The sequence below is a fragment of the Topomyia yanbarensis genome, chromosome 1 (genome assembly GCF_030247195.1).
Source record: "Topomyia yanbarensis strain Yona2022 chromosome 1, ASM3024719v1, whole genome shotgun sequence".
NCBI classification, from domain to species: Eukaryota; Metazoa; Arthropoda; class Insecta; order Diptera; family Culicidae; genus Topomyia; species Topomyia yanbarensis.
In genome coordinates, this window is record NC_080670.1 from 206,832,529 (window position 1) to 206,856,944 (window position 24,416).

The 24,416-nt window shown below is 38.6% G+C and overlaps 1 protein-coding gene across 1 annotated transcript in view; it reads right to left on the reverse strand.

Moving 5' to 3' along the window:
* Positions 1 to 24,416, reverse strand: part of LOC131689633 (uncharacterized) — a 197,564-nt gene that overhangs the window by 138,492 nt on the left and 34,656 nt on the right. Inside the window, exon 3 of the mRNA XM_058974884.1 lies at positions 14,385 to 14,762. Coding sequence (XP_058830867.1) covers positions 14,385 to 14,603 — 219 coding nt within the window. The 5' untranslated portion in view covers positions 14,604 to 14,762. The remainder of the gene's footprint in view (positions 1 to 14,384; positions 14,763 to 24,416) is intronic.

Below are 24,416 nucleotides of genomic sequence, written 5' to 3' on the forward strand. Positions count from 1 at the left end.
AATGCATTTAATATTTTACGACTTTTGACATCAAAAATGAGCTCAGCACCTCAAAATTAGCTTAAATTGTGATTTTCAGCCAAATTAGGTAAAATTTGAGGTTTTGCCCGACTTTTGTTTGAAGACCCGCCACTGTGCGTCGTCGCCGTCCGGTGCATCGGCGCTGTGCGGCGCAGAAAAAAAAATGTGCACAGCAATGAAAATCAATCACTGATAAGTGTAAAGTAAATACCACACTCTACTATAGTACTAGAGCGGCTATGTTTACTACTAATGGAACCTAACTGTACCGAGAGCTAGTCTAGCTGGTGGTTACGGTACGGTTGTTCGTGAATGATGCAATGGATGGTGAAGAGGGTGGTGTTGGTCGGTCGGTCGTATTGATTACCGACTGCACCGCGAGGCAAAGATCACTTGCTTTATGGCCCCCAAGGTGGGAAATTAAATCGCAGCAGTAGGGTAAATGAACCATTTGACTAGGTTACTTAAGAAGGAAACCGGTACTGGTCGCAGTTACCCTAGAACGATGATTGGTTTTACTCCCGGAGCTCACGAAGTTTTAAGGTCACCGGAATGTTCACACGATAGCCATTCACGGTGCGGCGTAGCGGCGGCGTGCCGTCATCATCAGTAGCACCAGTTCTAATTGCGCGAACGGCTTAAGTGCACTGTACACACTAATGAACCGGCTCCGCGATGATTCTGACAGTGGAGGTATCCAGCCGCGAATAGAATTGTTATTGTTAGCGATGCGGGGGGAAACATTTAAAGACGTGACGGCGGTAGTCGTCATTTTTTTCGCTACAAAAAAGCAAAAAGTGTAAAGTGCATGGTAATAATGCCAAAAGACCAAAGCTCAACCTAAATTGAAAACGAAAATCGTGAGCTATTTACGCTTCCAATCAAGTTTCGTGTGACCGTTTTGTTCAGTTTAGTGGTTTGAATTTTAGCACGGACTAGCAAGTCATGGCACACTGTGTTTTATGTCATATGTTTTATTATTAAACCGGGATCTAGTTCACCGGATGGCACTGATTCTTAGTAACGGATCCTCAAACTTCACGCATTATATTGAACGGTGTCCAGCCATCAGGTCGAAGGCCATTAAGGATATTAAACCAAACAATTACTAAGAGGGAAAGAAACTACTGTCATTTTCAGATGTTTACTTCGGAGTATCCATGACTTCTAAGTTTTAGATAATTATTCGATCCTGTTTTAGACGAATGTCTTAGTATTGCAATGACTTTGGTGCATAAAAACTAATTTCATTTTTTTTACTTATCCTTCTTTATTTCATGAGCAGCTTTAACTAGGAATACTATATTTCTATAGCAACTAGCTCGAACTAGACACTTCTCGATGAGCGGATATAACACCCCAGAGGGGATATTAAAATAACAGAACGATTACGCTCCTGATAAAGAATTGTCATTCAAATTCGGCTTAAACCGATTTAGGTTTATAAACTTTCGCTGTGTCTTTTTGGAGGCCATAGTTCAGGTTTTACCGTTTTTTCAGAAATTCCAGAGAACGATTGTCGATACGACAAAAATACTGCAGTTCTTGGTTCTCAGGGTTTCCCAGCAAACTGCCTACGAACCAGGGTTATGAAAAATCTAGCTACATCAAATTCAGTACTATTCAAACATTCCTAAAGATTTCACGGAATGTAAATATCTTTTTGCTGGCGAGGGTTATATGGTTCGAAAATGAAACGGAAATTCCCTGCCTTCCCTCTTATCTCATCCAATTGCTGTTTCAGCCAGGTACAGGTTGGTTCGTTATCCGGAGAGAAACCAAACAATACCATACCTTAAACCAAACCCAATGAACCTGGGGATGAATGAGTTAAGAGGGATTGAAAAGAGCCACCCGTGAAGATCATTCTTCAGCGCCATCGAATAGTGGCCTTTCTCCAGCTCGACAAGTATTGAGACTCGAAGACTCTATACCATGAGCCGAAACATTGCTGAAGGGTGATTTTTATCAAAATTTTACCCATTTTTAATGGCTTCTCGCAACCGTCAGTATTCACACGTGATGTTGTGGGAAGGGACTCAATTTTCGATTCCCCGAAAATCCAAAAAGGATCTACACGCATCAACGGTTTAATCAAAGAGATTTAAAATTTACAACCGCAAGTGTTTGCTACATCTATACGTTTAAATGATCAAAGACGATGTACTTATTATCCGAAAACGACGAGATGAAGTCTGGTACGAGCCATTTTGCCAACTCATGCGTAATACTGTCAGATCAGAGAGTTACATCTAACACCTCTTCTCTACCGGACCGGGCAAATGTTGAGTGATTTCCTACATTAAGTATGTGCAAATTTATGCTGCTTAACTAGTCCATAAATTCAAATTGATATCTGAGCTTCCCCAAATTATGTTGTGGGTATTTGCATCACTGCCGATCATGGGTGGAAACCCATTTCTGTCACAGTATGACACAACCCTTTTGAAATAATCACAAGGCAATGCGGCAAGTATACCCAACAATAGACGTATCCCCTGTATTGGCTGTGACAGCACAAATATCACGAGTTGTTTGGTCGGATAGAAGATATGCGTCAATAGCACTATACACAAATTTACATGCACGAGGCATTTCACGTGGATTTGTCCCGCCATTTTGTTGTAAGACGGGGTTAAGTAGATTTCCAATATAGAACTTTTCTTCGTGGAAATACGATTCTTGAACCTATGGAAGCTTTTCCTCCCTGAAAAAGGCGGAATGCATGCATAGTTGGTGTACGTTTATGCTACTCCTGCTACTCGAACCATGGTCGATCAGACCACTGCACATTTCATCACCGGCACTTAGTGTACAAAGCAACTAGACCATACCAAACACGTTGGCTTACAGCGAATCCCCAAAATGGGCATTAATGACATGACCATCATTTGAATCCCACGATTTGTGAAGAAACAAACGTCGCAAGGATAGCAAGGATAATATTCACGACACTCAATGTGCGACTCGGCATAGAGAAACACTTCGACTCGAGACCTCCAGTTTTCAGTTGCCTCTTACGAGATGGGATCTGAAATTCAGTGGATCAATTCTTGGTGAAATAATTTTTTTTTGTCATGAGAAAGATAATAGACTGTTACTAACCTCCTAGTGGACCACAGCCACAAGCTTTGGAGCACAAAAACTAATTTAATTTTTTTGTTATTTATCCTTCTTTATTTCATGAGCAGCTTTATCTAGTATTACTACATTTACAATTAGTGTCAAGTTTTTAAAACGATATTTCGTGGAATTTTTTATCTGTTGGTTGTCGGAAGCGGATTAAAGTCGGGTTCTAGCCCTAACCGCTGTCAGTGCATACATTTTGACTGTAGGTGGGGGGTTGCGGTTACGCTTCCAGCGGAAGTGTAACGGTCTGGTGAAATCTGTGGCCACGTGCTAACAGAGATGGGGTACAAACGACGCGTACATGAGTTTCCTAATGTATCCGACATACAAAGTAAAGCTTGCGGTACAGTGAATGCTTATTATGGGCCGCTCAAAATTATTTCATATTCTCTTTAAGAATTACATTGTTAATTTTTCTGTTGTAGCTTCAGTTTGTTCATTAGTCTCGCTTAATTTGTTCGAGATTGATTTGTTCTTTTTCTTCTACTAGTTTTTCTTCTATAAAACATATTCGAAAAAAAAATCAATTATAAGTATATCTCTTGATATTTTTTCGCTATTTACCGTGATGATATTCCTAAAAAGTCTTTTTAACTATTTATTGAGTCTCCTGGTGGCCCAGAGATTACTCAACCTTATATCGCGCGCTAATTCCGGAACAATTTTTTATCGAAGCTCCATTCCTGCTAGCACGTTTCCTCCTCCCATGACACTTGTGGAGTGCACAGTGATATATACGATTTCTAGCAATAACAAATGTCGAACTAACATTCCTTCCGTTTCCTACTACAATATATATATATATATATATATATATATATATATATATATATATATATATATATATATATATATATATATATATATATATATATATATATATATATATATATATATATATATATATATATATATATATATATATATATATATATATATATATATATATATATATATATATATATATATATATATATATATATATATATATATATATATATATATATATATATATATACAGGGTGTTTGGTTCATGAGTAAGAATCTCTCGAGGGGTGATTTACTGTCATATTTGGAGCAAAAAATCGTTCTACACATACCATCAAATCTCAACCGTTACAGAGTTATTGAACTTTTTGTATAAAAAACTTGTTTATCTTAAAACACCTCTAACTCAAAAAGTATACCTCGTATTTTTAATCTTTTAGTGCCATTGGAAAGGTGAGAAAATTTTCTGTTGAATAATTTTCTCATGTCTTTCAGATAATTAGTTTTAATTACCTTTTAGTTGTAAAGTAATTAAAAGTTAGTGTTTTTGATGAGGTTTTTGTTAATTTTCTCAAAATAATGAATTATGATTGTAGCAATATCTATTATCCAAAAGTTAGGTTTGAGGACGATTCATAATTTGTTCTTCAACATAATATTCCTATCTCTTCTCGTTTCCTTGTAATTTGACTTCTAAACTTTTCCTGTAATTGACTTGCAAGTTCTTAAAAGACTCTAATCTAAAAAATATGCTTAATATCGCTATTATCAGCGATTCATTGGAAAGCTGAGAAAAATTCGTTTCGATTTATGTACAGATATATTTTAGTTAAGTGTACTACATGACTTTGTACTAGTAAAATAACTCAAAATTTACGTTTTTTGGTGATTTTTGTAATTATTCTAATTATTAATCAACTAAATTTATCGTCACTATTGTTCATTTGGTGCCCCTTAATATTCTCTACAACTTGTTATTTGAAACTTTATCCCTATCGCTTTTCATTTCGTTGCAATTTAATAGTTAACACAGCATGACCTTATCACAAATGCAGTGGGTTCGAAATCGTTGTTTTTGCATATGAAACGAGAAGATAAAAATGATTTTACTTCGAAACTAAAAGAGATAATTGAATGGAGTCAAAGGAAGAATTGTAGAAATTGCTGAGATGCATTGATTCTACGATAATTATGGTGAAGTTTATTATTTACTATTTTAAGAAAATAACGAAAATGCTAATAATAACACTAACTTTAAACTAATGAACCTTTAAAAGAATACTAAATTCACTTAACTGAAAGGTATTAATACATTTTTCTCTGCCAAATTTTCCTGGCTTTCGAATAAAAATAAGAAAAGGTTCAATAAGTGCCATACTTTTTCAATAAGAGCTAGTATTAGTGAATATGAGATAAAAATATCCAAGTTCAATAACCAAAACAGATGAAAATAAGACAAGATAAGTGTATCATGTCAAAGAACAAATTATACAACTTTTCAAGACTAACAATTTGAATTATTAAAATAGTGATGTTAACTATTAATATTTTCGCGAAGTGAACAAAAAATCGATCAAAATTGTTAAATTTTAAATAAATTACTGTGAAAAGATTACTTAACCTCCTTAGCTGAAACATTTGAGGACATTTTTCAGTGGAAAATTTTCTCACCTATCCAACGGATCTAAAAGATTTGAAATACAAGGTATAATTTTTGAGCTAGAGCTATTTTAAGACAACTAAGTTTTTAACACACAAAAAGTTCAATAACTCTGTAACGGTTGAGATTTGATGGTATGTGTAGAACGATTTTTTGCTCCAAATATGACAGTAAATCGCCCCTCGAGAGATTCTTACTCATGAACCAAACACCCTGTATATATATATTGATCAATAAACAACTTGGAATTATCAGATTTACATTGAAAGGTGATTTGTTATTTCTAGACTATTTCTTTCTTCTGACTTATTTGGCACAGCTTAATACGTTAGCACTACTGAGCAGTGGATCTATTATGTTTTTACAAGATGTAAAAATAGAAAAATACTAAGTTACTACCAGTCCGTCGGGTTTTGTTAAAGCAGCTTGCTGCTGTGTGTTGAGACCTCTTTCCTTGACGATGATGCATTAGTTGCGTTATCTTCTGCAACTTGGGGGTCAGTCCGTCTATCTCAGGTCCATGTCGTCATCAGTACTGCTTTCATGCTGTTCATTGTTGGAAGTTCTAGTTTGATTCTTTCTTCTTACGAGTCGTTTTTTAGTGGTGTTGGTTGTTATTTATTAGTGGTGTTGGTTGTTAGTTTGGAGGCATTTGATGTAATAGTTGTTTCTTTTCTTCGCTTTTGGTTAAAGCGAAGAAAAAAAACAAGAAAGTCGTTTACTGGTACTGGGCACGATCATTATTTATTTAGTGTTTGTTACTGCCGGGTCCTCGGTCGCCAGCGCCAGCAACCGGTTGTTGTTTAGCATACGACGACTGTGTTTCGGTCGGGCCTGTAACAGATGGAATTTCCTTAGCAGCCTCTGCTCAAGGTTTTCCATGGTGTAGCGGCTGATCACAGAATTTTGGCACGTAGGAATCTGTCCTGGATACGTGACCAATGTTTGCTGACTATACATATGTGACACCTTGGATTTATTTGCAGTGAATGGTCAGGCAGGACGGGATAGGTTTTGTGGGACGCATTCTCGCCATTTCTTCGCAGCCGGTTTCTTAGCGGCAGCCTTTGGTTTTTTGGCTTTCTCATCCCCACCAGCGTTTTTATTCTTCTCTCCTGTGGTAGCCGATTTCTTCTGACTGAGAATTTTTCGACGGCGGAATTTCTCTCGATACCGATATCTGTATTCGTGAACCATTTGCTCCCAGTTTTGTCGCGATCTACCCGATCTAGTTTTTGCCAAACTGTGATAACTGATCTACGAAACTTTTTTTAGAAAACCGAACCCGAACCGTAACGCGGTCGCTGATGAAGTTAAATTTACCAATTTTCGAGTAAGGCGCAAACAACTCAAAAGTACATTATTCAACGGAAGAGCACGACTAAGTCGAACGGGAATGCGGGTGGCTCGACCTATTCCTTTTCATCCGGCTACTACAACACAACCAAGAGGTGTTATCAGTGCTCAGAACATATTTTGTACACATTAAGCCCAGATCCCCACGTGCCAGCTTTGTAGTCAGGCGTATGCAACAACATGGCGTATTTTACGGAAGAGTCTTGGTTTAAAAGCATGTTAACAGACTGGTTATTGTCCGAACTTGAAGCTAGTAATCTTGACAACATTTGGTCCCAATGAGACAGCGCCAAGTGCCACACAAGTAATGAAACAGTGGCATTAAGCGTGAGAGATTTAATTTCTCACCGTGGACCTGTCAGTTTGTCGCCTAGATAGGGCGATATCACACCTATAGACTTTTTTCTATGGGGTTATGTGAAATCAAAAGTTTGAAGCATTAGAAGCTAATATTGCTCGAGTAATTAGCCATATACCACTTGAAATACTCGAACACGTTTTAAAAAATTGGAACACCTCGCGCGCTGCTCGGTCAACATTCAAAAGAAATTGTTTACAAGCAATAAATGGCAAATCACGAGAGCATTTGAAAACACTAGCCTCGAAGATTACATCATATCAATTTCTTTAATACTTAAGCAATAGATATATTTATTTTATACTTTTACTTTGTTATGCTTATTTTAACTTATATGTTAATTATACTTATGCTATTATATGTTAATCTTAAACAAACATTGAATTCTACCAAGCATTTGACTAAAAAAATTGTAAATTATAAAATACAACTATTTTAATTTTTTTGTGTTTTTCCTTTTTTATAACATGAGCTATTCTTTATATGATTGATCGGCCAATTATATCCTTTTCTCAACGTTGATTTGCGATTAAACCCTTAAATGCATACTGTTGCCATTTGGAAACATACCGAATTCCGTGACATAAAGCCTTAACAAGAGGTATATATCGTATCCAGCCAGAAAAATGAGTACCAAGGAAAATGAGTTTCATGCATTTAAGGGTTAAGGTATAGCATATCATATTTGGATCGCTTGTCGCAATCAATTATACAGAAAATAGTACTGAAATTTCCAATAGTCCAATTTTTTTTTTTCGAATGTATCAGGTGCAAAATATGTTCGATAAAACTAGTACGGAACTGCTTTAAAGTTGACCACATAGCCAGCGTAATGCGGTGTAACCGCATAACCGAGGCCAAGGAACCGAAGCGGCGGCAAGCCGCTGAGGATCCACTGGACGAGCTGGGCGTCGACCCGCCGTCGGAAGCGGCGGCCCCTTCCAAGCAAATCTGTTATCCACTCGTTTGCCCGGCTTACTCAGCCGTAGGGGTTATTAATTAATTTAGGTCAGTACTCGAAGTAAAGCGTAGTGGCGTAGCTACATTAGGCGGTAGTTTGTTTGTTTGTTTATTAGTGATATAGTAAAACATAATTTAACACCGGTTTGAAAAATTTGCCTAATTTTATTACAAATTCTCTGAACATTACAGGTTTTCCAGGTCAGTCCGTGTAATTTCCTGATTTCCGGATTTTTTTTCGGACATCGACTGTAATTTCAAATGTCAAAATCGTAGCAGAAATATTTAGCGATTATTAATCACAAAAAATATCACCGGAATGAAAGATTGGGAGTTCACAAACATTTCGGAAGACATAACAGATGTATGCTTTGATTCATTCATCAACAAGTTTTGACAACAAAATCATTTGCAATGTGAGATAACACGCGTTCATTGGCGTCACTAATCGAGCTGAAATAACTTGGAACACATCCAAATAATATTTGCTTTGTTATCAAGCAGTGTTCATGTGGCCAAAAAAAAAGGAATTGAGTATCGAATATGCGAGGAAATGCGTATGGTTGTGTCTAAGTAGAACATGATATAGTCAAATTTTATTTGAAACCTAGTGAAATTTTAGCAAACCTTTCCCGAATTTCTTATTTGTGATACAGCGAAGACCCGATTCTGTCAATCTCTAATTTTACCAGCCCCCGATTTTGTCAGCATAATATTTTGTTCATAATAATTTTATTTTTTTCACGTTAAATTGTTTTGAGGTTTTGATGTTCAATTTCAATCTATTCTTTTATGGGATAAAATTCGTTGTCTCGTATGAACTCACCGGCATATGAAAAGTTCCTTTCAGGTCATAATGTTCATCCGAGTACACGATTAGCCCATAATACCACCATGCTCATGGTCCAGATTGGTATTTTCATAGTCTGTAATGGGATCAACACCATCGCCATGGTGCAGTAGATCCCATGTAAAAAACCTATTTCGGTGCATTTATAGGTTATTGAGATCATTTTATGGTGTTCGAATGGTTCTAAAATTAGTAACTGACCATATTTATATTCGCTCGAGCAGTTTGATGATTCTCGACACAGTGCAATGCAATTTTGGTACTTTGTACTCGGCGTTAACATCGATGACTTCCATTGTTGCTTTCAGCTTGCCTCCAATAGCACACTTTTGACAATCGATGGTGGCAGTTTCTGCTCCATTAAAAGTGAGTTACTAGTCGATTGATGGTCTACAGTCGTACTTGTAAGCGGGCGTTTCGTTTCCTTTCCGTGTTCCTCGCAATCTTTTTCATTCTCCAGAATCGAAGACCGATTTCATAGGAATTTTTCCAGGCAAGTGACACTGACATAGCTCCTAGCAGCATTTCTGCCTAATAGCACATAGAGCGTTTAAAGATCGCTTGGAATTATTCCCGCGCAGTTTGTACGCGGACGATGTCGAGAGATAATGTGATAGACGACATTTGTCAATATAAACTAGACAGAGCAGACCATGAAAAATCACTTGAAAGTAGTCTGATGGGGATCCATGTCTTCAACCCTCCATTGAACGATACTAAACGCAATTATCCTCATTGACTGATACGAGAGCTCCCTGAAATTGTCAACCCCATATTCCAGAATATTTTCTTCGATAATCAAACTTGATGCGATGAGGACACCGTGAATCTCCACCTCTCGTGAAGGGATATATGAGCGGTATTCTATAGTGAAGAGCAAGCGAATTTGATTGCTTCAGGTCAGACACAACAACGTGAATCTTTTTGGTCTAGCCTTTGTAATTTTGGTTACTGAATGCCAAGCGGTTAATAAAATCCGGTTCGAGCTCTTCAATATTAAAAATTTAAATTTCAATATTGTTCGGTCCGAGTCGGATTCAATGATTCCTACAATAACGTTCTTGGATTCTTCGAATCTAACATTTTTGATCTCAAGTTAGGGTTTAAAAAAAATTTAAACTGCTGGGTCCGGGTGAACTTTGGGTGTTTCAAGTTCAAAAATTTCGGAATCAGTTTATTCAAATTTGAATTCTTTGGTCCAAAATTAACCACCATGCGCCAAATTCTTCTTTTCTCAAACGGTCCTATGTTCTCTAGGTAAGTCTCTAGTTTGAATATTTCAAATTTACCGTTTCCCTGCTGGAGTGAAGTTAGAGTGTGGGTTAGATAATTTCAGATAAAACATTTTTCGAATAGGAGCGGAATTTTTTTTTAAATAAAAAAGGACTTCAAACTTTTTTAATTTTTAGACGCATATTTAACAGGGTTAACTTTAAAATGTTAAGGTTCGGATTGATTTTTTCTGGTAGGGACAACTTTGCCCGTTGTGACTACTTATCGCTAATCTGATTACCGTTGGTGGCAGTCCCTGTTTGCTCTGCAAGTCACCAATTACCCGAATCAAATGTAGTTGGAGGCGAGTTGTTTGTTTGTCGACATACATTACCAATGTTGCTGAGGATCCGTGTAGGACATGTATGTCATACATCGCTAGGCACCATAAACTTTCTTCAGAAGTATCATTTCCTTTGAAGAAATTAAAGAAGCAAAAATAGCAAAGTATATGTACCGACCTCTCGGGTGCGTGGTTTAATTCATAAATGCCATCAGGCTCGGATTTAGTGCATACGAAACTTTCGAGTTCAGGAAGATTTTAATAATTGGAAATAAGGGTTTTTGAAATTTTGAATTTTTAGGTTCGAATTTTCCAAAAAAAAATCTTTGGGCTCGGGTCGAATACCTACTTAAACATTCTTGGGCTTCTTAAATTTAAAAATTTTGAGCTCAAGTCGTGTTGAGATTTTTATAATTTTGAAGTTTCGTTCGAGTTTTGCTATTTAAGAAATTTAAGATTCAAATATAAGAAAAAAAGTTCTAATTTCAAAAAGGCCAGATTCGGGTCGGTTTTGAGTTTCTCAAATTTAAAATTTTTGGATCGGTCGATACAGATTTTTCAGTATTGAAATTTCTTGGTTAGTATTCCCCTAAAATTTTTCACAATAACGCAATGGTCTTCATTGGACCAACGTTATATAACAGCTAAACTGTCAGGATATCGCCAATCAGTGAAGACGCATATTTCTTATAGCGATAGTAAAGTAGAAGTATTCAAAATTATGTAGGGGTTTTTTAGCTTACTCAGAAGAATAAGCTCCCCTTAAGTACCATGGACTCGTAGAGATCGCTTACTTTTTACATGGACATTTATAAAATGCGGACCATAAAACATCAACATATATACAAATTCATCGCCGACTAATTCCGATCAACTCTTTGTGATATAGTAGCTATCCAAATCAATTTGTCTTCTGTGTGCAGATTAAACTCAAGGATATTGTCATTAAATTCGATGATATCCCTTTCCGCTCCGTCGTGTAAGGCGGAGAAATGAATCACAGGGCGCATAGAACGCTTTGGAAAAAGTAATGAGAAGTGTAAAACATCAGTTTGACTTGTTCTGAAGCGTCAGTTGGAATAAAAATTGTGCGTACCGCAGCTGCGATGTCATTTCAAAAAATCTCAACCATTCAAAATTGATCTAGTTTTGTAAAATATGACTTACTTCGATCAACCGTATCCAGCTCGTTCGAACACCGATTCTCACAAATTTTCTTTTCCACAACGAAGCGAGCACAAACACTATTCCATACTCTGCTTTAAAATAAGCTTTTTTAAACTTCACCACTATTTTTGCATTATCTACCCAATTTCACTATACATACACAGTGGACAAGATCGAAAACAAACACTTTTAATTTCCTCCACCTTCAACGACACAGCCTACTGCGCTGACACACTCATGAGCGGCAGCGTCAACCGAATGCTGCCACCGTGCTATTATTTCCATTTCATTTTTGCTGCACAGCTCGCTCCGCTTCCGAAAGCAACAGAGCAACAGACAGCCCCGCGCATGATCACGATTGAACGTGTCGCGCGTCCAAAATGGCGTTTTCTACGCCGATATTTCGCCAACCTAAAAACTTCTTTTAAACACAACACTTTACTCTGCTTTTTGGGCAAAGAACCGCCAGATTTTTTTTCATCACTCATTATCCACTGCAAAGGGAAGCAGCACTTCTTTCACTGCACTGCGGTATTCCGGTAGGATACTGAATCCGCGACGAGGGTAACGCACTAATCGAGCTCGTTTTCCGAATGAAAAAGAAAACATGCCAAACTGTGATAACTGATCTACGAAACTTTTTTTCAGAAAACCGGTCGCGCTGGAGGACTGCGTCTTCACAAAAAATTACCGAACCCGAACCGTAACGCGGTCGCTGATGAACTAAGCGAAAAACATCGTTGGCGAAGCGCGCACAGCGATTGAGTGACTGAGTGTGTGTTTGTGCACTCTGCACAGTCGCATGCAGATGAGCGAGGCAAGTGAGCAGAGTTGCCAGATGATTTTGTTGACTATTAGTATTATTCTAATAACAACATTTGTATTTGTCGGTACTCAATGAATAAATTTAGATAATTGATGCGCGATCAGGAAATTAAAAATTAGCGGAATACAATATTGTCTATTCAAAATCAAAACAACAAATTCGAATGTGTTCGAATATAAAAATTGTTATGCTTCGTTTTGCAATAATTTGTTAAAGAACTAGCGCCTTCAGCAAATGTCACCGTCTGACAAAAACGTTCTATAAAATCTGTGTTGTGTTAAAGTTATCGTAATAAATCTGTATGTTGAATAAGATCACGTTTTACATTTTTCAGAATTTAAATTTTGTCTTAGAATCGGATCGCACTCGTTTTTGTTTATTTCGAGAAATTAAAATAGTCTTTTTACGGAAATTCAGCGTCTTTAATGAGGTAGATTCTCGCGTTTCAGTGTACTATGAAATAAAGCGTTAAATTACATACAGTATATACGATAATATTGACCAATTCCATTCGCAATCCGCCACAGAGCACTCTCGAAGGTATAATGTTGACCAATCGTCCACATATTAAGAGGCCACTTTAGTTCAAGACACTCACGAGATAAGTCTTTGACACGCAACAACCAAAACCCCTAGGTATGCACTAACCATTTCCCAATAGCATCCATCCGTCGTCGTTCGGTTCGGTGCAGTACCACGAGCTAAACACAAACATAGTAGCCGGCGGGGGTGCTATTTGATGGGCCGCGCGAAATATTCACCATAACGACCAGACCGGCCAATAAAAGGGCTACTTGATGTCCGTTTATTGCCAATTGCTATAATACCATCGCGTCTACCGGCATCAACCAAACCGCGCAGTCGGACGAAATGCATGAAATGTATATGCAGCTGATTTCGGTTTCGGTATTTGTTCGTTCGTTCGAGTAGCAACCGGCGATTCTGCAACCTTGATGAGAGAGAGAGCAAGAGTATAGAGACAGCGGGAAGAGTAGCACGTTCACGTTTTAATGAGCTGTCCTAACCTAACATAACCTAAACGAAGTTATAGTATATGCATAGTTGGCCCTGCTCAACAAAACTAGCCACGAATTGTTACATAACCGGGTGCATTGCTGCTCGGGTGAATACTATACAGACACACACACATATGTACATGTACCGTGGGGGTGATGTTGGACAGTATTTGCGCCGATTTATGAGATCGGGCGTTCTTGCGGCAATCTGATCAACGGTAGTAGTAGTAGGCCGCGCCAGTCAGTGCAGATGATGCCGGCTGTTGTTCTTAGAGGGGTTTCTCACAGAATCGCTGTATGGCGAATTTGAAAGCTGGTTATTGCCGCTACACTCTGAAGCAACCTGCTGCGGGAGGATCGCACATTAACCGTGTCGGACGTGTTTTACATCAATGAACCTACTACGCGTAGGTGCACGGGAAAAGATGGTTCGTCATCGCAATTAATGTTCCCAGCTGTGCTCATCTACATATATGCATGCACGAGTCGTGATCTTGTCAAACTTTAGAAATACTGCTCTGAAACGGAAATTGCTGCATAACTCAATTAGACTGAAAATGAAAAATAAAACGCTCAGCAAACATAATCCAACAACAACTATCAGCAGTCGAATCTGGACAGGTTAAACACATTAAGGTACAGGTAACAATAAACAATAATCAAACATTCCTACAGCACTTTGCAGACTAAACACTCAAATGGAAAGATCGTGACTTACCAAATTCTGGCTGACGCCTTCAAGCGTGAGTCCTTCAAACTTTTGCTCGGCGACAATAGTTTTGCCAGCATTGTTGTTATTGTTGCTGCCGCCGCTGCTGTTGGGTGCCGGCGTCGCCTTCGACGTCGTCACGATAGCATCGCCGGCACCACGCTTTGCCCTGCGCGACGCACCCGGCGTTGTTCGATTTGGCGGCACCAGGTTTTTCGGTTCACTCATGTCTTTTTGTGGGTCACTGGTTAATTCCGACGACGATTTCGCACCTAGATTTTTTTCAGTTCGTTCGTTTATTTTTTGCTGTTATTGTTTTGTTTGTTTTCACTTGTTTCGGGGTGCACCTCGGTCACACGTGCTCAGAATGGAACCATGTTTCGTAATCTGTGGAAGGAATGAGAGAAAAATGCTGTTAGTTGAAGAATTTTTTGCACTATTTAGATCGAACGACGGTCACGTCTGGTGGAAGAAAAATGTCCCTTCCATGGTTTGACAGATCGTGATGATTGCTATCACAGCAGGCTGGTGGAAATGAGTTCAGATCGGATTTCAATAATAGTTCTATGCAGTTGTTATGGGCACTGACCTGTTTTGATGTGTCATTTGGAGGAAAATAAATAGTTTACATTGAGTATTTGCACTCAAACAAGAAAAATACTGGAATCAAGGAGAGAACGGTAGTTTAAAAAGAGCGATCTTACTTTTCGTATTATATAAAAATTAAGATTTGTCGTTTCATTTTTTTTTTTTCACAGATTCACGGGCCAAAAATTGGAAATTGAATAAAACATCAATAAGTGTCTAGCATCGATCACTCCATACTCTTCCAACGCTTGAGTTCCGTGCGAAACGCCACTACCACAGCCGGAGCTCTAGCAAGCTTCATTTTCTGACGGAGAACCAAAAATGGCAAAGGAAATGGACCGTAAAGAACCGATTGTGTCCAGCGGTCGCCGGTAGTAGTTAATTGGCAGTTAGAACAGACTAAGCATTTATAATATGCTTCTAATTGATATGGAAGTGGCGTGATTCACACTTTGCCGGAGAAATCGTTTCTCAAGTGCCATCTCACCTTCGGAAAATATTTGTTGTTGAAACGCTGACATTTTTCTTGTGTTGACGTAACTTTCAGGAATACGATCATAATTAAGATTAACCGTTGTTTTTTTCTGAGTCCTATGAGATTCTAAAAACCATAATTCAATACAGTCGAGATTCGCTGGTTGGACATTTTTTAACTGGACCGCTTTTTAGTTGGACCTCCGCTAGTTGGACCATTGTCCAACTAAAAAGCATCTGAATGTCAAAATCTTATGTTAAATTTACTTTGACAATCAATCTGCCAATTATTAGAGATGTCAATAGATGCAATTACACTACTAACATCTCCTTTGGAGAGTTTTTGACATCTGTCAGTCGGTCCAACTAACGAATCAAATTCGTTAGTTGGACAGAGGTGTGGCCCAACCAGCGAATCACGACTGTACTAATTCCGGAGACTTATAATTATTTTGTTCCTTATACCTCAGCAGTGATTGTTTTCTCTTGAAAAATACAGGGCAAATCTCATCGTCATTCCTCATATTAGCGAACATTTCAAGCTGAAGAATTATATCAGATTGAAAGGCGAGTTTGTCGACAAAGGCTATAAGCCTTTGTGATAAATTAGTAATGAATTTTGGCCAGTATTTTTGCCTAAATCACAACTCTCCGACTAATTGTACATGCCACTCACTGACACGATGAGCCAGCCAGTCAACAGCGCACGAACACAGATGATAGCCTACCTTTAGGCTCATTCACTTTCAAGTCTACCACTGAACCGGACACCAAGCAGCAGTAGCAGAGGTCATGAAGTCAATTTCACTGCCAATCTTCAGCCCAATTTGCTCACAAATGAGTGACGACAGTTCGGGCAATTTTCGAGTCTGAATAGAAACTGAAACCCCGAAGTTTAACAGCGCTTTACTGTAGCGAAAACTAATCAATTGAGTGACTGACGAGCGCGTAAAAATAAGACATGTGCAAATATGTATAACAAAAAAAAACAAAAAATGCAATGACAGACGCTGTGAGCCGACGAGGAACGTTTCTAACCCTGTAAATAGGAATCAATGAATAGTAATGCGAAATGATAAAAGCACAGAGTAGGCGTTGCAATCGGCGAAGCGAGGCAAAACTATGCGATTGGGTAAATAAAAGATAAACATGTAAAGTATGGCCCGGTTAGAGTCGGAAACGATGCCAGTGGATCTATTTCACCAGGTTTTATTATTAATTGTAAATTGCCAATAAACTTTTTTATTATAATTGGGTAAAAATTTCAAAAATATAACGTTTTCATACGAGTAATACTGAATAAAGTGAACTAAAATAAAGTGATTCTTATTGGAGGAAAAAGCCTCTTAAATACGATGGGATCTTGTGAAGAATAGGGTTACCAATCAATTTTAGACTCCTTGAGAAAGTGACTTTTCGTCAAGGGGTGAGTCGCTTAGAACAATGTGCCATACACACTGAATCACCTACGATAACACGATATAAGATAACGATTCACAATAATACACGATCATTTCACTCATTACCACAATGTGTGGCACAATGAGGCACACTTCTGACAACTCAAAAACTGTCAACAAAGTGTAGTTAAATAATCATAGCAACCATTGCATTTGTTTCACTGAACACCGTGGCACAACGTGGCACATCGTGGCACGTTGCGGCACAAGCTACCACGCTGTTTGTTTGTGAGCACAATTCGATTTGTGCTAAGCGACTCACCCCTTGCTTTTCGTCCACGTTGAAAAATTTGTACTTGTCTGTTTTTTTTGCAATTGATCTGTTCAAAAACTACTACCATTGGAGAAAAACTGTCAATGGGGTTTTTATTAATTGGCAGAAACATGACGTTGATATTTCTTTACGTCATAGATTTTATTAATTTTGGACCCATCCATGCTAATTTTTTGGACACATTGAATGTGATTAAATATATTTTGGAAACGGCGCATTTCGTTCAACTAAGCCACGATACTGACTCGTTCTTATTGCAGTCTAGTGTTCTGTAGTATTCTGTCTCAAGCAAGCAAATGACATTAGTGGCGACCAATGTTTTATGAATGAATACCGCGTCTACGTGTCCGCTCACAACATTAAAATCGATGGTGTGATCACCGATTCGCGTTTGTTATGCGTGGATCTACTGAATCACGGGAATGACTTCGCTTCAGTGAGTGAAAGTTTTGAAAGGCGATCGCACTAGATGGGACGACATTGTGTGTCCCTACAAACTCGTATTGGCGGGACTGCTTTGCGCTTAATTACATCTTCTTCGAAACGGATCGTTCGCCTGTTCGGCTGTTCATACCACGCGTCATGCATTGTCGCACTGGACTAAATACAAGAAAATGTGTCATTTTAGCAATAAGAATCGATGTGACAATGAACCATGAGGATAACTCTTGCATTGGGATTGTTGAAAAGTGACGCTATTGTGGGGAGAGTTCATGTCATGTATAATCATGGCCCGTGTACAAACAGAGCCCGAAGAATCTGTAGCGATCCTTCAAAAGACGCTCTAAACATTCTTTTGCAGAAATACTAGAAAGAGCTACCCCACTCACCACCTCAAATGATTATACTCTCTTGACTCAGGAAGTGTGTGACTCTGATAATCCCCTCGCTGTGTGTCGGGTCCGTTGCTTCGACACGGCTGTCCGGTCCTAACCTCCTTTGACTGTTTCGTGCCTGGCCGTCTTTTTCCACTGTTCTGATTACTTTATCCTTGGGCCAACAATTGCAGGATCTGCTATAGTTATGATATCGCCTACGATTCGGAGTTCTTTTTCTCGGATACCCCCAGTTTCACAACCATCTCCATCAGATTTCGTTTCACTGACACACTCACATGTAGTAAACTCGTGTACAATCTTGTCCTGGTTCACCATTTTCACTGCGCCGTGGAGTTCCCTGTTCGCACCTATAAAGATAGTTCCTCTATCACTGTAAACTGCCAGTGGGGTTTATCTGTGGGCTACGAAGTTGCGAAGAGTCATTATGCAAGAGCTGGTGTTAAGGGAGTCCACGATCTCTTTGTATATTGCACGTATCGTTAAGCAACGCTTTTCAGACCTTCTGCCCACCGTGACCATTATTGAACCGAAGTAAGCTACTCCTATGTCTAACAATGGCCGTTTGTATGCAGCCAACCTAACTGAAAGGTAGGTCAGTGATCTCGAGAGTTTGGAGTTGTTTCACGATTTTTGCACTACTGACAACTTCTCCGAATCTTTTTCAAAGTTGTTCGAAGTCGACTGATACAAAATCTCTGCAGCACAGCGTTCACGACCGACTCGTGGTTTCGAAGGTTGATTTTTTAATGGCAACTTGATAACATAAGCTAGGTTACCAGATTACCAACATTTTCTAGCCTTTTCCTTCATTCTAGTGATGTTATGGTTATCGTCCAAGAAAGGACTGACTTGTCGAAGAAAACATCCACTTGGTAGTGGCTTTACTATGCCAATTCATCTAAGGAAACATCACTTTTTGCTTGGTGAATATCGCCAGTAAAAGGACCACTATAGGACTGATCACTCTCATCTCGACACTTCAAATTAGAGATGGATCGAAGTGCATAGGTTGTTACAATCGTTTCCACGTTGAAAAGTTACTTGTGGCGATCAGGGGCTCCACCACTCTAAAACGCTAGATCCTGATTTATCAAGGGCCTCTTTTGCGTTATCAAATGGCATAACAGGAAGAAGTTTTATCCAAACCAGCCAACCTTCATATTGTTGACATACCGCTTGGCCGATGAACGTCTAACTTCCTGTAAGATGATCTTTAGGTGCATAAAAATTATACTGTAAATCCCATACAAATCACGACGGACGTAAATGTAACGCCTTCTGTAAATGAAAAAGGATTTTTCTCAATCATTCTGCGATTAGCGTGTGCCGCAGATCAAAAAACGCGTCATTAAAACATAGTAACACTCTTTGAGCTGTGGACAAACAAAAAAGCGGTAGGTAAAATTAGTCGCTAGCCTAGCGAGTTTTAGCTTCTGCTCTATGAGAGATGAGAAAGTCGACTGTTATCTGTTAGTTTATGTAACAAAACACCTTGGCAGGCAATAAGAGAGGGCAAAAACTAGCTCATTCTATGAGTTTCAACGTCGTAAAAAGCTTAGTGTGGAAGTTTTCCGTGACTTAACTTTTTGTCGGTTCCGATAGCGTGAAGTAACAAGTTACTTTACGCTCGTCCGAATATGACGCAGACTCAGGTAATTCGCATTTCTAATGGCAAAAGATCCTGACTCCTGCGGTAGCAGACAAAGAGTTAAGTCACCGGGAAACTCTAAGCTTGCTCATATGATCCTTTCACGTTTTTCTAAACAAACTTCCTTCATCTCCTTGCTCTTCCTTGAGTACGATGGCTCCTAATATTGAAAATATACTTCACCTTACGGTCCCTTGCTAATTAAATGCCGTTGAAATAATTAACAAATTAACTTAACAGTTTGTTAACAAAAAATGGGAAAAAGGGTGGCGCTATTATCAACTTTTTACTGGTACGAGATAGGAAGATGGTGTGTACGACACAGTTGTATGTCAGATAATTATATGTATATCTCCTGAAGATATTAACCTTGTAGGTCCTACAAGTTTTGAAATACATAGAAGACCCGTTTTTATCGGCCCCCCATTTTATCGATTTCTTTTACCTAATTTTGTCAACCAGACAGGGTTATAAGGTTATGTCTTGGGATTGAAGAGGAACATTATTACAACTTCGGTTTATTGAAAAGAAATAAACAAATATGTTTTGTTATTGTTCCCATTTTGTCAACCCAAAATTAGCCAAGGGGGCTGATAAAAACGGGTCTTCGCTGTATGGCGCATTTTTGCTCGGTTAACTTTAAATGTAGAGACATGACAATTTCACTGGAATGTTCGAAAAAGACGTTCAACAATATACATTCGTGCAAGAAATATATATTAGATAGAAAATAGCCATATGTAGCAGGTAAGCGAGTGGCAATCACCCTATGAAACGCTTTTTTAGGCCGAAACGTCAACGTACAACGTACTTCTTTTGCATTGGCACTCATTGTTTGTTCACGTTTCACGCACTAGGTAGAAGGAATCAATGATTGCATTTGTAAATAGACAAAGCGGCGCACGGGTAAATTTGATTGCATGTCCTGTCCTGTCTGAACTGAGCAAGATGAGAAACCAGACTGTGCCTAATAAGTTCTGTTACTATGCCAGTAGAAAGCTTTCTCTAAGTATCATTCGTAATGAATTCCACTTCTCCACATTTCGACATCTACTAATGTAGTCTGGTCTAGTGCGCGACGTTGGGTTATGTTATTTTTCACTATGAATTTTTCCGCCTGAGCTAAACTTCTGAACACAGTAACAGTACACAATTACAGACATGATGTAGCTGTAAGTAGGTCACTTTCTCGAGATAAAGCTCCATTTTCACCTTTAGTAACCATTCCCCTTCAGACTCTATCAGTCTAAGCTTGCTCAAAGCAAAGGTGGCGTACTACAAGATATCCCACTGTCAAATTCCACGAACAAATCATCGGCAACAGCTTTCTGGTGACTCCAACACCATCTTTCGACTTCTCATTGAACCAGCAGCACGCACTTGTACAAATTTCTGCCTGTGTGCAACGGTGTGCACGAGCACACTTTCGGATCCAGAATGAGAAAAGGGCAGATAGAACGGAACGATCAATAGAAGAGTCCGATGGTGCTTGCGCGTTCATGGGCTTCGGTTACCAACTTTATTTCGGATTATATCTTCGTGTATTGTTTAGTGTAGAAATTCTACCTTCCGTATCTATTCACATCCAATAAGGTGGAACAAAATCATAGAAAAGCTCAGAAAAGTTACTAGGAAACTGTTCAACCGGACTGGATGAGTACAAGAATTCTCTTTCGACTTATAACGTAGAAATTAGGAAATCTCGAAGAAAGAGTTGGAGACTGATGTGCGAGCGGGTTGAACAAACTCCCGTCGTTGCGAAACCACAAAAACCTCTCTCAAAAATACAGATGAGATAGATAGTGTGAAGATGGACGATGGAACTTTCACCATTGATTCCCAAGAAACACTTTTTATCATAGCTGTAGTCTCCGTCCGTGCTGTTCTATGGAGATGGGCCAAAAATGAACGATTGACGAGAAAAATCATGTCAATTTATACTGAATTCCAGAACATTGTGGGGTTTCAGGGAATGAAAAGGCTGATGAATAGCAAGAAGAGGGTTTTCCACTAGTTTTATCGGTCCAGAACCATTCTGTGGGGTCTCATCGAGTGCCCTTAAAACGAAACTGACAAAGTGGGAAATCACAGCTCTAAAAAACTAATTGGAGTCCTATCATAACTGGACTACGACAATAAAAAGAAATGTATCACACCCAACGAAAAAAGGCTTAAGCTGATTAGACTAAACAAAAACAGCCACTGGCAGCCACTAAATGAAAACAAGAACCGAGAAGTAAATTTTAAACAACAGCAATGATATGAAATATTATGTTAAACAGAAGTTTTTTTTATTATAATAATACAGATAATCAACCAAATAATCTGGCAACTCTGCTCGCTTCCCTTGATCATCTGCGTGCGCGACTATGCAGAGTGCACAAACACACGCTCAGTCACTCAATGCGCTGCACATCGCCCTATCGATGTTTTTTCGTTCAGTTCATCAGCTATCGCGTTACGGTTCGGTTCCGGAGGAACAGTCCTCATCCACCCGGTTTTCTAGCAAATTTCGTAGATCAGTTATCACAGTTTACAACTATCGTGCGTAATGTTTCGGATGTTTTTTTTTCTCGTACGGAAAACAGTGCGTTTCACTCGTCGCGGATTCTAGTATCCAACCACAGTGCAGTGAAGGAATTGCTGCTTTCCACTTCGCAGTGTTTAATGTGTGCTATGGGTAAAAAAAGATGTGGCAGAAGAATCAAAATTCGTTGCCAAAAAGCAGAGTAAAGTGTTGTGATTAAAAGCAGTGTTAAAGTTTGCGAAATATCGGCGCAGAAAAACACCATTTTGAACGCGCGACACGTTCAATCATGCGCGGAGCTGTCTGTGGTGCTGTCGCTTTCGGAAGTGAAGAAGCGAGCTGTGGAGCAAAAAGCTGCCTCTCGTGAGCGTCATCGCAGTAGGTTGTGTCGTTGCGAGGTAGAGGAAATTAAGTGTTTGTTTTCTATGTAGTCGGTTGCGTATTGCGAGATCGGGTGGCCAGAAATGTTGCGAAAAATTGTGTTATAGTATTAATAGCTTCTTTTTTTTAAAGCAGAGTATGTGAATAGTGTTTGTGTGGAAATGAAAATTTGTGAGAAACGGTTTTCGAAGGAGCGGGATACGATTTCTAACGATTCATAATAAGAAATCAGAAGATAATGAATCGATTGGCTCGTTCCTCATGTTATGCGGAAATTTTCCTGCCGGTAACTTGAAGTAAGTAAATACTGTAGGCTTTCTCAAACTAGATTAATCTCGAATATTTGATATTTTTCTTGAATGACTTGATAGTTGCATACGGGCTATTTTTATCTCTCTTGAAAATTGATAGATATGACTTCCAAAGCGTTCCATGTGCCATGTGATCCACTTCTCTGGCATGACATGTTACATTCCGTTATATTCAATGGATGCTTTTTATTACATCTAATTGAATGGAAATTCACAGGTTTCTTTCAAACTGTAGATCCAGTTTTCCGTGGAATTTATTAACAATATCCTTGAATTAATTCTGCGCACGGAGTTCAATGTACATCGAGGAAACTAATTTTGATAGCGGCTACGAATTCATGTTACTTGAATGGAATCTTTGTCGTCTTATGTGTAAGCTTTTAAACCCCAAAATAATTTTATATATTTGTACTTTTCTACCAGTATCAGAACTATGCGTTTTCACTGATTGACGACAGTCTGACAAATTAGCTGTTGAACATCGTTAATCCAACGAAGGCTATTGGAATATTTTAGAACGTCCTCTGTTTAGGGGTTATAGCATTTGAAAAATGGAAAAGCTGAACCAAACCAGGAAATTTAATGTTCTAAGAACTAAAACGTGAAACGAATCTGTTATTTTTAAAATGGGAATTGTTTTTTTGCATTTTGAATCTATAATTCTAAAATTGGAAATCAAGAACTCGAAAATTAAAATTTTAAACATCAAATCACATTTCGCTATCACCGAAAAACTGACCAATACTGCTTCCGAACGCGTCTAATATTTTCGAATCACCGTCACCGTCAGAATCCGTAGAGGCCTCAGGAAGTTCGCCTCGTATGGAATGCTACAACACCGGTACAAGGAGTATTCTTGAGTTCACAGTTGTTACAATGACCAGATATGGTCGCGACACTAATCAAAGTTCTCTCCGCCTTTCGAGAATTGATGATTGTATACAGTGACGATTTGAAGCAGATGTACCAAAAATTGCCAACTTACGACGAAAACAAGTTTTTCTTCAGGAAAAAATTTATTCAAGTTTTTTTTTCAATCTACCCAGAATAAACCATCTGACATGTTGGGCACTATTCACCGCAACGACATGCACGATCACCGTTCCGACAGTGACAATTAGCAGCGTTCTGAATTAATTATAGTCCGATGGATTAAGGGGTTACATTTGCGAAATAATACAACTAATATCAAATATTTTTAAAGAAAAGCGACTTTGCATTGTTAGGCATTTCCAACCAAACTACTCATTTTTGTAATTATGGGAATTTACGCCTGCGTCTCATCAGTATTGTCGCAGACCGACATGGTCGCCAGATAGACACTAAATTCAAATATTTCTGTTTGAGTATTTAGATTAGCTTCAGCCTAAATATATGCACACGCGTTATTAATTTGCAAAGAAACAGTGGGACATTTTATAGCTAAATGCTTCGAATGGAAGGCACGTTGCGTCAGTATCCCCTTAACCATATGACCTAGCCCTTGGTTTCACATCAAAGCAACCGCAGAACTCCTACGTTTTACATAATAAAGTAGGA